At 36.6% G+C, this 14,146-nt stretch overlaps 1 protein-coding gene across 1 annotated transcript; it reads left to right on the top strand.

Annotated features, from left to right (window-relative positions):
* Positions 1-2,972: 2,972 nt before the first annotated feature.
* LOC149156457 (pinosylvin synthase-like) lies at positions 2,973-5,330 on the top strand. Its single transcript, XM_089444083.1, has 2 exons — positions 2,973-3,281; positions 4,141-5,330. Exons 1-2 carry the CDS (start codon positions 3,098-3,100, stop codon positions 5,136-5,138), a joined length of 1,182 nt encoding a protein of 393 aa, XP_089300209.1. The 5' UTR covers positions 2,973-3,097; the 3' UTR covers positions 5,139-5,330.
* The last annotated feature ends 8,816 nt before the right edge of the window (positions 5,331-14,146 follow it).

Here is a 14,146-nt window from a genome sequence, read left to right as displayed (position 1 = left end):
AGGGAGCAACCAGGTAAATGAACAGTCAACCTCAAACATCTTCAAACAAGAGATCTTTGAATTAGAAACGTTGAACCAATATCTCAAGAATGAGAATCAAGCATTGAAGACAAAAAGTGAGATCCAAATTGCAAAAAGTGACAATCTCATCCTTCACCTGAGCTTCTGGTATGAGAAAAAGAAAAAGATAAAGAACGAAAACAGAATTATGCAAAGAGAGATTATCAGCTTAAAATACAAAATTCTCATGAGGAAACCTAGAATGCCAATTAATGCCAAAAAGAAGAAAATAGTGAAAATTGGAGGTGATAAGGAGAAGGCACAGGTGACTGACAAGGAAGAAGTGTATGAGGACATACAAAATCTCTAGTCTGGGGGAATGTAGAGTCTGAAGATTGTCCTACCATGACATCCGTTTTTTCCTAATACTTCTCCCTTTTCCTATATATCTACCACTTAAATAAAGTCATATCCACCAGGTTTTGATGAAGGTATGCAATAATGTGTCTTCTTATTCATGTTTAACTTTATACCCTATTGTTTTGTTAAAGAATGCAATTAGCTATCGAATCAGTGTGTTTCCGCGGCTAATCCAGATTTCTGTAGCTGCCTCCATTGTTTGTTAGGTTCAGAAGCTCCAGGTCAGCAGTGAAGGATGCGGATGGATAGAGAATGGTTTCCTCATGGATTCCTTCCTATCCACTTGAAACTATTCGTTAAGATAAGCACAGGATATCAGGGTAAAACTTCAAGTCAATTGCAGGATTATCGTCAAAACGAAATCTGGGTTCAATCGATATCTTATCAATTTTCTTTCGGAATATAAAATTGAAGATTTGGCGCTACAGTTTATCTAAGATAAAGATATTAAGCTTAAAATACTCATGATGTTATGCTAGAGACCTGTTATAAAAACTTATGGCCGCACTGTGATGAGGGTACACGCCGAATGATGAAATTTTGAATCTTAGAGGAGTACTCTAAGATGGGGAAGTTGTACGAAATTAGCACCCTGATACTGTGGACCTTTCCAGATATTGGAAAGGATCAGACCTGTTGTGTATCAACTCGCCTTACCAAGTCACATATGAATTCATAATGTGTTTCACGTTTCCCTGTTAAAGAGATATGTGTATGATCCCAAACATATTATAAGTTGGCAGAATGTATAGGTAACTTCATGTTAAGTTGTAAAGTATAGATTCAATAGACTAAAGGAGTTCTATGTTGTGGAACAAGTTGAACAAGACGAAGAGTTTCTAGTAGAAACTTTGCGTATTCTCGACCAAAGAGAAATAACATTGCGAAGGAAATCTATCACCCAAGTTAAAGTGCAGTGGAAGCACTTTAGCCGAGAGGAGGCTACTTGGGAAGATGAAAAATTTATGCAACAAGCATAACCTGATATGTTCCGAGAACAAGCATGAACATCGAGGATGGTGTTCTGCACATGGAGGGGGAGAGGTAACACTCTCGTTTATTATGAATGTTTTCCATTTACTATCTCTTACTTTTACTAAATAATACTTAAACAAGTAAGGGCTTAGTTTAATATTTAAGTAATTTTTTATTATTAAATGAATGAAAGGTTTTGGTGAATCTCAGAAACTCACGAAAAGGTTGAAAATGAATTCTTGAACTTCCAGACGGTGACTAAGAGATATAATTCTCTCTTTCCCTGGAGGTTAAAATAATGCCAGTTGGAAAAGGAAGGGGTTAGCTAGCAAAAAATGAAAAATCCAAAGAGAGAGGATGAAAGAAAATTGATCATCTCATCTGAAGCTGGGAAGGAACACCTCTTTTTCTTTGTGGAACACTCTTCTTTTTGTTAGCTGTCCTAAAACATGTATGATACCATCTCCATGCTAAATGTCAATATTAAACACCCTTAAAACATGTATGATACCATCTCCATGCTAAATGTCAATATTAAACACCCTTAAAACTTGATAAATATCAACGAAATACACCACAACATATAAGAGAGAAAAGAAGTACAGTCTTGGGTTTGCTATAGTTGCAAATTTTAGGTGAATTTTTTGGTTTTTAGTTAATAAAATTCAAAGTTGGAATATATTTACTCATTTTGCACTGTGACTAAATAGTCGATAGGTTAGATCAGGAGATCTTAAGCGATCTTGGAAATTTGACGAGAGAGAGGATGGAGGACGTCATAGTGGAAAACCGCCTCAGCCACATGGCTAGCAAACCCGCAATCAAAAACCCAAGTATGAGTAATTTGTCTCAAAGACTAAGATGGTTTGGTATGTGACTGTGTAGTATGAATAATTTGTCTCAAAGACTAAGATGGTTTGGTATGTGACTGTGTTCACACTCACTATATTTTCTTCCTTTTCCTCATTGCCGGCTTCACAGTTGCGTGAGTCACTCATATATATTGGCGGCTTAACAGTTGCGTCACTCGATTTCGACCGACTTGACGGATAATCTGAATATTCATCGTCCACACGTGTTTCTGATTTACAGTCTCCTCTCCTCTCCTGGAGTATGTATGTATGAATATTCAAAACCCAAGATATTCAAACAAAGCAAGCATAAGATTATAATATTAATAAATCGGCGGCTTCACAGTTGCGTCACTCGATTTCGACCGACTTGATGAATAATCTGAATATTCAAAACCCATTCATCATCCACACGTTTCTGATTTACAGTCTCCTCTCCGCTCCTCTCCTCTCCTGGAGTATGTATGAATATTCAAAACCCATTCATCCACAATAAGATACAGCAGCTGTATGGTTGGTTGGTGTTGAATATTCAAAACCCATTCATCCACAATAAGATACAGCAGCTGTATGGTTGGTTGGTGTTGAATATTCAAAACCCATTCATCCACAATTAGATTATGGTATTAGACTATAGAAGCCATGGTATTGGACTAATTGGTCTATTGATGCATTATATAATAATCATATTTATTTCATATCAAAGTGTATAAAATAGCTGCTATAGATTTAGAGATTCTTATAGCTATTCGACCAGACCAACAACGTAGAGTAAAGTAAAGTAAATATTGAGATTTGTTGTCCAGGGTTTGGTACCACGCTTAACCGCCTCATAGCATAGCAGAGCAGAGATGGGGGGCGTTGATTTTGAAGGTTTCAGGAAGTTGCAGAGGGCAGATGGCTTCGCTTCGATCCTTGCTATCGGCACTGCCAATCCACCCAATGCTGTGGATCAGAGCACATATCCAGATTTCTACTTTCGAATCACCGGTAACGAGCATAACACAGAGCTCAAGGATAAGTTCAAGCGAATATGTAAGTTTCAGTTTCTTCATTCAATTCATGTGATCGAAGAAATATTATTCTTGTTACAAAAACCAACCTGTCCTGTTTTCATGCGAAGAAATTTTATTCTTATTACAAAAACCAACCTGTCCTGTTTTCATGCGAAGAAATATTATTCTGAAATCTGCAATACTTAATCAATATTAGCGTAGCACTAACTTTCTTTTATTATTACATTAGCCACCCAGCTAGTCAAACAAGTGAGAGATTCCGAAATCTGCACTGCTTACTTTTCAAATTTAGTGGCGGTAACTTTTTCGGATATTATTGTAATATTTAGTGGCGGTAACTTTTTCAGATATTATTGCAATTTGGTGGCTGTAATATTTTTCAGATATTAAGTTGATTGATTATAATTTAAAAGTATTATTGCAATTTTTCAGTAAAATATAATTTCATATAAATAACTATTTCATAAATTTGGATTCATTTTAAATAAATCTATTATCATTTTTAAGTTGGAAAAAAATATTGTTATAAAGTATTATTATAATAGAATAATGGAAATTTCAATATTTTATATTACAACTTTTATTTATTTAATTAAAAATATGTTTTTAGATGTTTATGTTAATAATTTTAAAAGAAATTGTATAAAATCCTTGTTATTCAAATGAGAGACATTAAAATTGGTAGCAATTTTTTTTTATAATATTAAAATGAATTAAAGTTATTTTTTTTCCTTTGTCTTTCTCTTTCTCTTTGGTATATATATTAACAAATTAGAGAATTGTGTGGGAAAAACAAGTTCATGTGATGAATCATCCAAGATTTTGGATATAGAAATGATGTTAGTTTTTCTAATCATCATATATATGGCTCCATGCAGGTGAAAGGTCGGCAATAAAACAGAGATACATGTACTTGACAGAGGAGATCCTCAAGAAGAATCCCGATGTGTGCGCGTTCGTGGAGGTGCCATCGTTGGACGCACGGCAGGCGATGTTGGCTATGGAGGTGCCCCGCCTGGCAAAAGAGGCGGCTGAAAAGGCCATTAAGGAGTGGGGGCAGTCCAAGTCTGGGATCACTCATCTCATATTTTGCAGCACAACGACTCCGGATCTACCCGGAGCAGACTTTGAGGTAGCCAAGTTGCTGGGGCTGCACCCGAGTGTGAAGAGAGTGGGCGTGTTCCAACATGGCTGCTTCGCCGGAGGCACCGTTCTTCGACTGGCGAAAGACCTTGCCGAAAACAATCGAGGAGCTCGGGTGCTGGTCATCTGCAGTGAAACCACCGCTGTTACCTTCCGTGGACCCTCCGAGACTCACCTCGACAGCCTGGTGGGGCAAGCTCTGTTCGGCGACGGTGCGTCTGCCCTCATCGTGGGAGCTGATCCCATCCCTCAAGTGGAGAAGGCCTGTTTCGAAATCGTTTGGACATCCCAGACAGTTGTTCCCAACAGCGAGGGAGCCATCGGTGGGAAGGTGAGAGAGGTCGGACTGACCTTCCAACTCAAAGGCGCGGTTCCGGATCTTATCTCTGCCAACATTGAAAACTGTCTGGTGGAGGCGTTCAGTCAATTCAAAATATCCGACTGGAACAAGTTGTTCTGGGTTGTTCATCCCGGAGGGCGTGCCATCCTTGATCGGGTGGAGGCCAAGCTCAATCTGGATCCCACAAAACTCATACCCACCAGGCACGTTATGAGCGAGTACGGAAACATGTCCAGTGCGTGCGTCCACTTCATATTGGATCAGACGAGGAAGGCGTCTCTACAAAACGGATGTTCAACCAGCGGAGAGGGATTGGAAATGGGAGTTCTGTTTGGATTCGGGCCGGGCCTCACCATCGAAACAGTTGTTCTCAAGAGCGTTCCTCTTCAATAATTCAACAACTAAACTTAATCGCAACATGTAAGGTTTAGAATAAATAAATGTGCAACTATCCATTTTTACTCTTTACTCCAAGAGAATAAATGTGACTAGGATAGAGTGTTTCTAATAATAGTTTCAAATTCCAAGAGGTGCATGAGTTTCACTGTATCTTTCTTAATAAAATGTTATAGTTTTAAATTCAAATTGGGAGAGATATAATTTTGAATTCAAATTCCGAAAGATACATCTTTATAAATTTTAGCAATCAGCCAACAACTACCTTTTATAAATAGACAAAAAAAAATCAAATATCAAATTAACCACTCTTAGCTTTAAACTGTGACCACTCCTTCCTTCCTTCCTTAAAATAAATTTTTTTAAGTGAAATCTTTTATTTTTGGTTAATAAAATTCATAACTACCCAAAATAAAAGATGAGTGAATGTAAACAAATATTGTGAATGCACTGGCATAACTTTTTACGTCTTAGATTTGCTATAGTTCTAAATTTTATGTGATTTTTAATTAATAAAATTCATAACTACCCAAAATAAAAGATGAGTGAATGTAAAAAAATATTTTGAATGTACCGGCATAACTTTTTTAAGTGAAATTTTAGATTTTTAGTTAATAAACTACATAACTACCCAAGATAAAAGATGAGTGAATGTAAACAAATATTTTGAATGTATGAGCGTAACCTTTTATAGTTCCAAATTTTAAATGAAATTTCTGATTTTTAGTTAATAAAATTCATAACTACCCAAAATAAAAATAAAAAAAATCAGGGAATGTAAAAAATTATTGTGAACGCGCACGGTCATAACTTTTACGTCTTCAGTTTGCTATAGTTCCAAATTTTATGCGAAATTTTTTATTTTTAATTAACAAAATTCATTCATAACTACGGCAAATAAAAAATAAAAGATGAGTGAATGTAAAAAATTATTTTAAATGTACCAACATAACTTTTTAATGAAATTCAAAGTTTGAATATATTTACTTATTTTAAGCCATCTCTGTCCAGAAACTCCAAATTTGACAAGAGGAGGGGAGGCAGGACGTGATAGTTGAAAATCTTAAGCGATCTCGTCAGTCTGTCGAGAAACTCCAAATTTGACAAGAGGAGGGGAGGGACGACGTGATAGTGATAGTTGACGAGAGGAGGGGAGGGACGACGTGATAGTGATAGTTGACAAGAGGAGGGGTGGAAGGACGTCATAGTTGAAAACCGCCGCCTCATAGCATTCAAAACCACTAGCGAACAACCCAACCCAACACAATCCCTCCCCTCTCGGGAACAATTTGTTTCAAACACTAAGACTAAGACATGTAATTATTTTAATATTCCACGTGTTTAATTGGTTCCGTACGTACGTCACTCATGCCTTTTCCTCTCCTCATTCCCGGCTTCACACTCACTCTCTTACCTCCATTTCCACCTCTTCACACCGACTTGATGGATAATCTGATTTACACTCTCCTCTCCTCTCCTCTCCTCTCCTGCACTATGAATATTCAAAACCCATTCTATCATCCACACGTTTCTCAATTACAGTCTCCTGGAGTAGAATAAACCCATTCTATGATATCAATATATTGAATGATGGTTACTATTTGTGTAACTGTACAGATGTGGGCTGGGCTAATATACAAAGCTAAAGAGGGAGGACTGGATTGCATTCAGACCTTTCTCCACGGGGTATTTACCTCGGTAGAACGTATCCACTACACGGATGATGTCGTCGTGTCCAAGACGACAAAGTTGAATTTGGTGCACAACGCAACAAGTTTGTCGTCGTTGAGTCTTCGACCACCATCCACTCTCAGATTGAACAAACTTTCCGCGTATGCACGACAACTAGTTCGAGGCGATGCATCGCGACACTTGCTTATGAGCCCCAACAAGAGTTCTTGATGCCTCTCCTATATGTCCAAAAAATCATTCATATCATTCTTAGTGACCCTATGGATATCATTATTCCACGCTTGTGCCACCCTTTGGAATATTCAACTAAACTCAAGATTACAATTACATTATGATTTTACGAAAGTGCTTGCTATCTCTTTACTTTCATCCAGTTGGTAAATTACACTCATCCTACACACATCCCAATAATTATAACAAAATCAACTATCCCACATCACCTTGTTATCTAACAGTTAAATTACATATATGTTGGTCTTTCCAATAATGTAACAAAATCGATTACAACACGTCATCCCCACTTGCATGTTAGCTCTTTTCACCAGTGTTGTTAAAATCGCGATAAAATCGCGATTTTATCGGAAAATCGCTATCGCGATTTTATCGGAAAATCGCGATTTTTTCCTCTGCCCGATCAAATCGCGATTTTTATCCGTAAAAATCGCCACTTTTTTTTATACCGATTTTTATCGAAAAAATCGCGATTTTTTGAAAATATCGCGATTTTTTCGAAAAAATCGCGATTTTTACGCAAAAAATCGTGGGAGGCGCGGGCAGCGGGGTTTTATATGGCAAATTCGATTTTTTTTTAATTCATTGTGCTGTCGCCGCGCGGAGGAGGAGGAGAAGAGGTGAGGGAGAGGAGCTGAAGGGTTTCCGTCGGATTTGGGAGCGAATCCAAGCGTTTTTAGGAGGAATCCAAGCCAAGATCACCAATTTATCCATAAAAGAGGTATGTAGATTATTTTTTTTTGGTTTTGCTTCTATAAAAACTTTGGTTTTCATTGTTTTTAAAGAATTTTTTGAAATTTTTCATTGATTTGGGATGGGTAATTTGTTATGACTATGAGAACCAATTTTTTATTTTTATTTTCTCATTTTTTTTAAACATTGTTTATTTTTTTTGAATTTTCATTGTTTTTTGGCATTTGCCATTGGCATTTGGTTGGGTAACTTGGGTTTAGAAATTGGGATTTTGGAAATAATTAACTTGTAATTTTGCAAATGCTAAATTGTAATTTGTATTATGTAATCCTAAATTCCTATTTCCTAATCCTTATTTTTCCATAGGTTTGCAAATTCAAAATTCAAAAACAAACATGCCAAAGAAATTGGATCCTTTCTGGGAATATGGTGACCCTAAAGCTCCGAATGATAGACAAAACTTGTATTGCAAGTTGTGTGGAAAGGAAATATTCGGGGGGGTGTACAGGTTGAAGTTCCACCTTGCACAAATCCCTGGACATGATGTGGGGCCCTGTCTAAATACAAATGCTGAAATTATCCAAAAAGCCATGAGAGCATTGGGAGAATTAGAGCACACTAGAGATGCCAAAGAAGAACTCAAAAGGCAACTAAAAAGGTCAGTTGAAGGAAGTGGGCCAAGTGGCACTGGTTCTACTGCAGCGTCAGTCAATCCGGTAGCTGCATCATCATATTTTGTTCCTCGAACCACACCTGGTTCACAACCAACTATTGGTTCAATGCTAAAAAGAACTGAAAAAGAACAAGCTGACAAGTTGATGACAAAATTTCTCCTCTGGAGTGATATTCCTTTCAGCATTGTAAGGAGTAATCCATTTTTCCAACCTACTGTTGATGCTATTGCCAGTGTTGGCCCGGGGTACAAAATCCCTTCTCTTCATGATTTCAGAGGCCGGCTTCTTCAAGATGAAAAGCGTGACTGCACCCAAAGATTGGAGGATTTTAGGGCATCATGGGCACAAACAGGATGCACTGTTATGTCAGATGGTTGGACTGACCAAAAGGGGAGAACCCTTATAAACTTCTTGGTTAGTTGTCCCAAGGGGACTATGTTTATCAAATTTGTTGATGCAACTCATCAAATCAAAGATGCAAGAACTTTATGTGATTTGCTGGATGTGTTTATTTTGGAGGTGGGTGCAGAAAATGTTGTCCAAGTCATAACGGACAATGCTGCAAATTATGTTGCTGCTGGTAGAATGCTTATGAACAGGCATCCTGCTTTATTTTGGACACCTTGTGCTGCCCATTGTATTGATTTGATGTTAGATGACATAGGGAAAATTCCCTTTGTCAAAGAGGTTGTTGACTCATCAAAAAGCATCACAAAATTTATTTACAATCACACATCTGTGCTTAGCTTGATGAGAAAATGCACCAACAACAAAGAGTTGGTGCGCCCCGCCATTACACGGTTTGCGACGAGTTTCATATCTCTTCAATCCCTCTTGAATTCTATGTGGGATTTGAAGAGAATGTTTCTTTCAGAGGAGTGGCGTGCTTCGTCAATGAGCCGCAAACCAGAAGGAGAGGCCGTCTGCAGACTAGTTTCATACCAGGAAGACTTCTGGGCGGGAGTGCAGGAGGTGTGCGCTGTTACAGAACCTTTGGTAAAGGTTCTTCGGTTGGTTGATGGTGAGAAGCCCGCAATGGGCTATTTGTATGAAGCCATGGATAGGGCCAAAGAAGCCATTCAGTCCTACTATGATGATAAGGGAGATGATGGGTTTCAGAGACAACTTCTTCTATGGGAAGTCATTGATGAGCGATGGAACAACACAATCCATCGTCCCATTCATGCTGCTGGGCTTTTCCTGAACCCTGCATTTTCTTATGCATGTGGGTTTAATTTTGATGTTGAGGTCATGGAAGGATTATTAACCTGTGTCCAGAAGATGGTGAGATCTCCAGAAGAACGTATGGAGATCTCTAGACAAATTGAGTAATATAAGTTGTCAGGTGGCACATTTGGCTTTGAGATGGCTGTCATTGATAGGACAATTAAAATGCCAGGTATTTTTTAGTTTGTAGTATGTACTTTGTAACTTTGTTTCAACTTTCAAATTTCATTGTTTCTTCAAATTCCATTTTTTTCTTATGTTTATTTAAAATTCTATTTGTAATTTTGTTGTAGATGCATGGTGGAAGATGTATGGTGGCAGAGTACCCCTTTTGCAAAATCTTGCCGTACGCATCCTCAGCCAAACATGCAGCTCCTCGGGATGTGAACGCAATTGGAGTGTATTTGAAAAAATACACAACAAGAAGCGCAATAGGTTAACACTTAAACATTTAAAATATTGCAAATTTCCAAATAAATTTTTGAATTCATTAAAGTTTTAAACAATATTTTTTTTATAATATTAATTATTAATTATTATTTCATGAACTTTGTACAGGTTGGAGTCCCATAGACTTAATGACATGGTCTATGTCTACTACAATCTTCGATTGTGGGTGAGACAACTAGAGAAGAGTAAGACACCTGATACGGAAGCCATCTCATTGGATGGGATTGACACCACTGCTGAATGGAGGGTTGAGACTGAGAGGCCTCTCATGGATCCCACTGAGGATTGGTTAGTGCAGGATGAGGGGGAGGAGGAGGGGGAGGAGGAGGAGGAGCAGGAGCAGGAGCAGGAGGAGGAGGAGTTGGAGGAGCAGGAGGAGGAGGTGACACCGCCTACCCGGGCTACCCGAGCTACCACTATCACCAGTAGAGGACATGGTCTCCGTCCACCTAAGCCTCCTGTAGCTGCTACTACTAGTTCTTCAGCTTCTAGAGCACGTCAGACTCCACTGCCATTTCCACCAGCACAGGCACCAGCTTCTACATCTAGAGGGAAAGAGAAAGCTGTGCCATTTTCTCGCAAGAGGGGCAGAGGAAATCAATAGGATTAGACTTTCATTTTATTGTATATGACATTATGACATGATGAGATACATTATCATATTTTTTGTTGATATTTTGAGGCTGAGTTGGACTTGGGACTCAGGACTTACTATTCAGGACATGATTCAATGTTATGTGTGATTTTAGTGCTAGAAATGATATTAAACATCTTATATATTAGTTTTTTTATCATATTTATGTGTCAATGTATTTATTTTATGTTGTAGATGGTTTAGATATTAAAAAAATTGAAAAAAAATGAAAAAAAATGAATATTTTTGTGCCAAACGCTTTTTTCCCGCTTTTGTCGATTTTTTCCGCTTTTTTCCCGGCGCCGATTAAATCCCGATCGCGCTTTGTGCAACATTGCTTTTAACCTCACGAGGAATGGTATCCCACCCTTTTAGTCTTATCCTCCAACTTGATACCTTTATTTATGGGACTTTTCCCAGAGGGATCCAAAAGAAAATTTACCCAAAAGAGGAAGATATGGGTTTTGATGTTTTATAGCGTATTCTTTAGCAACACATTAATTGAAATTGCATTGATATTGATGATGGTAGTAATATTTCGATCAAAAAAATTAAATTAATTATATTGTTCTAAATATAAATTTAAAGTTAATTCTATTCATATAGAGGGTAATGCTTCTGATAATTTTCATTTTATTTAATTTTATATAATATAATGATTCAATAAAAATATCATTTAATTTTATATAATTTAATGACTTGATAGTTTAAAATAAGATTATGGCTTAATCATAGAGATATAATATTTGAGTTTATTTATTATTAGTTTATATTTATCTATTTGTGTTTATTTATTATTAGTATATATTTATCTTGATGGAATTTAGAGGGATCGAAATTCTTTAGATGCAAATTTCTTCCAAGTATAAAATTTGAGGAAAGGTTTTCATCTATTGATATTTGATATCGATTTGATCCACTTCAACACTTGATGGATCTAGAACTAATATGAATCTAAACCAATTTTCATTTTAAACTATAATTTGTTATAATGTCCTTTAAATGTTGAAGTGGAATTATAAAAGGCTTGCTTGTCATTTTTTCTAAGGATAGAAGCCTCACATTGCTTAATGTTCCTTGGACCAATGGTGAGAAAGCCAAAAGCACCATTTTTTTTCATCACATGAAGATTGACATAATTGATGTGCACAAATATAGCATACCACAAGAGATTAGAGGACATTGTACCTTCATCAAGGTGTGAAAAATACATAGAATTATGTACCTATCTAGATGTCCCTTTCAACTTCAATATTTTCTCATCCTCCCATTTTGTTAAGATGACCATGTTGTCGAAATACATCCTTATTTCAACTTTTCCATCAAACTTGTGAATGGAATGACCTTGTTATTGAATATGCAATGGAGACAACAAGTTCCTCTATAACTCAGGAAGATAGGTAACATTACTGTCCAATATTTGTTATTCAATATGTTTAATTTTATTCATGGAAGCATCATTTTGAAATGATGCTATATAGAAATCTGTCATCCATGAATTTTGACCCAAGATGTTTTATAGCATCATTTTCCCTTCAAAATGTTTTGTATCCTTGATGATGGTAACAATATCTTCTGGAAGTTTCATTGGCCATGATACATTTTCATCATAATTATTGACAAAATATAGAAGTAATAGACAAAACCTTTTTCATATTCTTTTATATAAAAAAAATTGGTTGAAATTTTAACCTAGCCACCTTTAAAATAGGGAAGTCTGATTATTCGAGGTTTTTGTCTTTTCATAAAAAAGATAATTCTTGTTAAAATTGCTATTTTTTATTACTTGACCAGAAAGGGAAAATCGAGAGTTAATGAGTGGATAAAACATCAAGCACATGATCTAAACCATAACCCAGTAAATAAGTGAAAAACACACATAACCCAATCAAAAAGTGAAATCACCAATACACATGTCGTTTCCAGTTGTTGCATTCTTCTCCTCTCTGCTTGACATCTGTGCACATCAATTTCTCCTCAACCCTGCTACCACCATAATTTCATCTGAAAATGGATATGTGTGACCCTGAAAATGAATATGGTAAAGAGATGTTCGATATCTATTACAGATATCATAATATCTATAAGCTCTGTCTCAAAATGCCCCTTCCTTAATTTCTACAGTTTATTTTCCCGAATGTGGAGTTTGATTTGATTTTGTGCCATATTATGCTGCATTAATATTGTCTACATCCTATGAAGTCCTAATTTTTTCTTCTCTTAGAACTATGAAAGCATATTGCTTCTCTTAAAAGTCTGAAATGAGGTGGTTGTGGGAATCAGTAACTTGTAGGTCAATATGAGAAATTTATGAGAGTAACAGTCATCTCAATGCTCTCGGGAGCTTAGTACTCTAAAAAAGTGACTGGAGGTGGCAAGGCAGCTTGGGAAGCTACAAGCATATATGGTGAAGCTGAAGCCAAGGCGATCAAGCAGTTTAAGGAGATTTTTAAGGACCATAATTCCCCCCGCGGTTCCTCCATAAAGTTTACTATTTCTCCTACCGGGATAGAAGTATGTATGATCAATATCTCATCCTACAAAATTCACAATTTCTTGTTTCGGTCTGTTTATGGAAGGATGTTGATTAACTAGTTTGTGTTGGTAGATTGCATTCTCTAAAGATTGTTCGATTCCCGATAAGGACACAACAGTGACAGAGAACAAGATCATTTTTGAAGGGATCCTCACATCTATCATTGGAAAAAGTAGTGGACTGTCTGTCGCCAAGACTTCAATCGCAGATTGGGTCTCCAAGCTGGTAACTGCCTAGAAATAAAATTCATTGTATGTGCATTGAATGTGGAGAGTAACACAACCATATGAACTTAAAGGCTAAAAGGTGAGGGTCGGTATGTACAATTTCACAGAATATTGAAATATTCAAATCCCTAGATTTTCAACCTTGAAACCTGGAGCTTTTAAACATGGAAATGCATCTTTATTTGATCAATTCCATTAAAAAACCCTTTCTCAAGCACATATCAGACCAAGATTTAGATGGGTCTATGTTGGATCTATGAACTCCACTACAAGAAGTAGAAACCAGCCTCCTAATTTTTGGGTGAATCAAGATTGGAGCTCCTCACACCTATTGCTTTAGGGATTCTCAGGTAAATTTTAGATAGGAATATTGAAATCCCCGGATTCTCTAACTTTGAAACCTTGAGCTTATGAAAATGGAAATGATATTTTAATTAATGGATTCTATTAAAAATCATTTCTCAACCATTTACCATACTGAAAAAGAATAGAGATAGATGATTAATTGAAATTTTCGTTGGTTAGAAATTTTGGGAAATAATTCATCCCACAGTGGTATTCATTGTTCAGTGAATTATTTTTAATCTCTATCAATTTTACAGAAAAGGAGACGAAAACCATGTAAGGCTTTCTCACTTTTC

The sequence above is a fragment of the Pinus tabuliformis genome, chromosome 9, assembly GCF_031772625.1.
Source record: "Pinus tabuliformis cultivar Carrire ecotype Pingquan chromosome 9, CPIR1, whole genome shotgun sequence".
NCBI lineage: Eukaryota > Viridiplantae > Streptophyta > Pinopsida > Pinales > Pinaceae > Pinus > Pinus tabuliformis.
This window is presented reverse-complemented; position numbering and strand designations above follow the sequence as displayed.

What these genes read in the sequence shown, in the direction of transcription:
- LOC149156457 (XM_089444083.1), top strand. Translation starts at nt 3,098, where the DNA reads ATGGGGGGCGTTGATTTTGAAGGTTTCAGGAAGTTGCAGAGGGCAGAT. An exon ending in GGATAAGTTCAAGCGAATAT is followed by an intron (nt 3,282 to 4,140) that starts GTAAGTTTCAGT and finishes GGCTCCATGCAG; the next exon opens with GTGAAAGGTCGGCAATAAAA.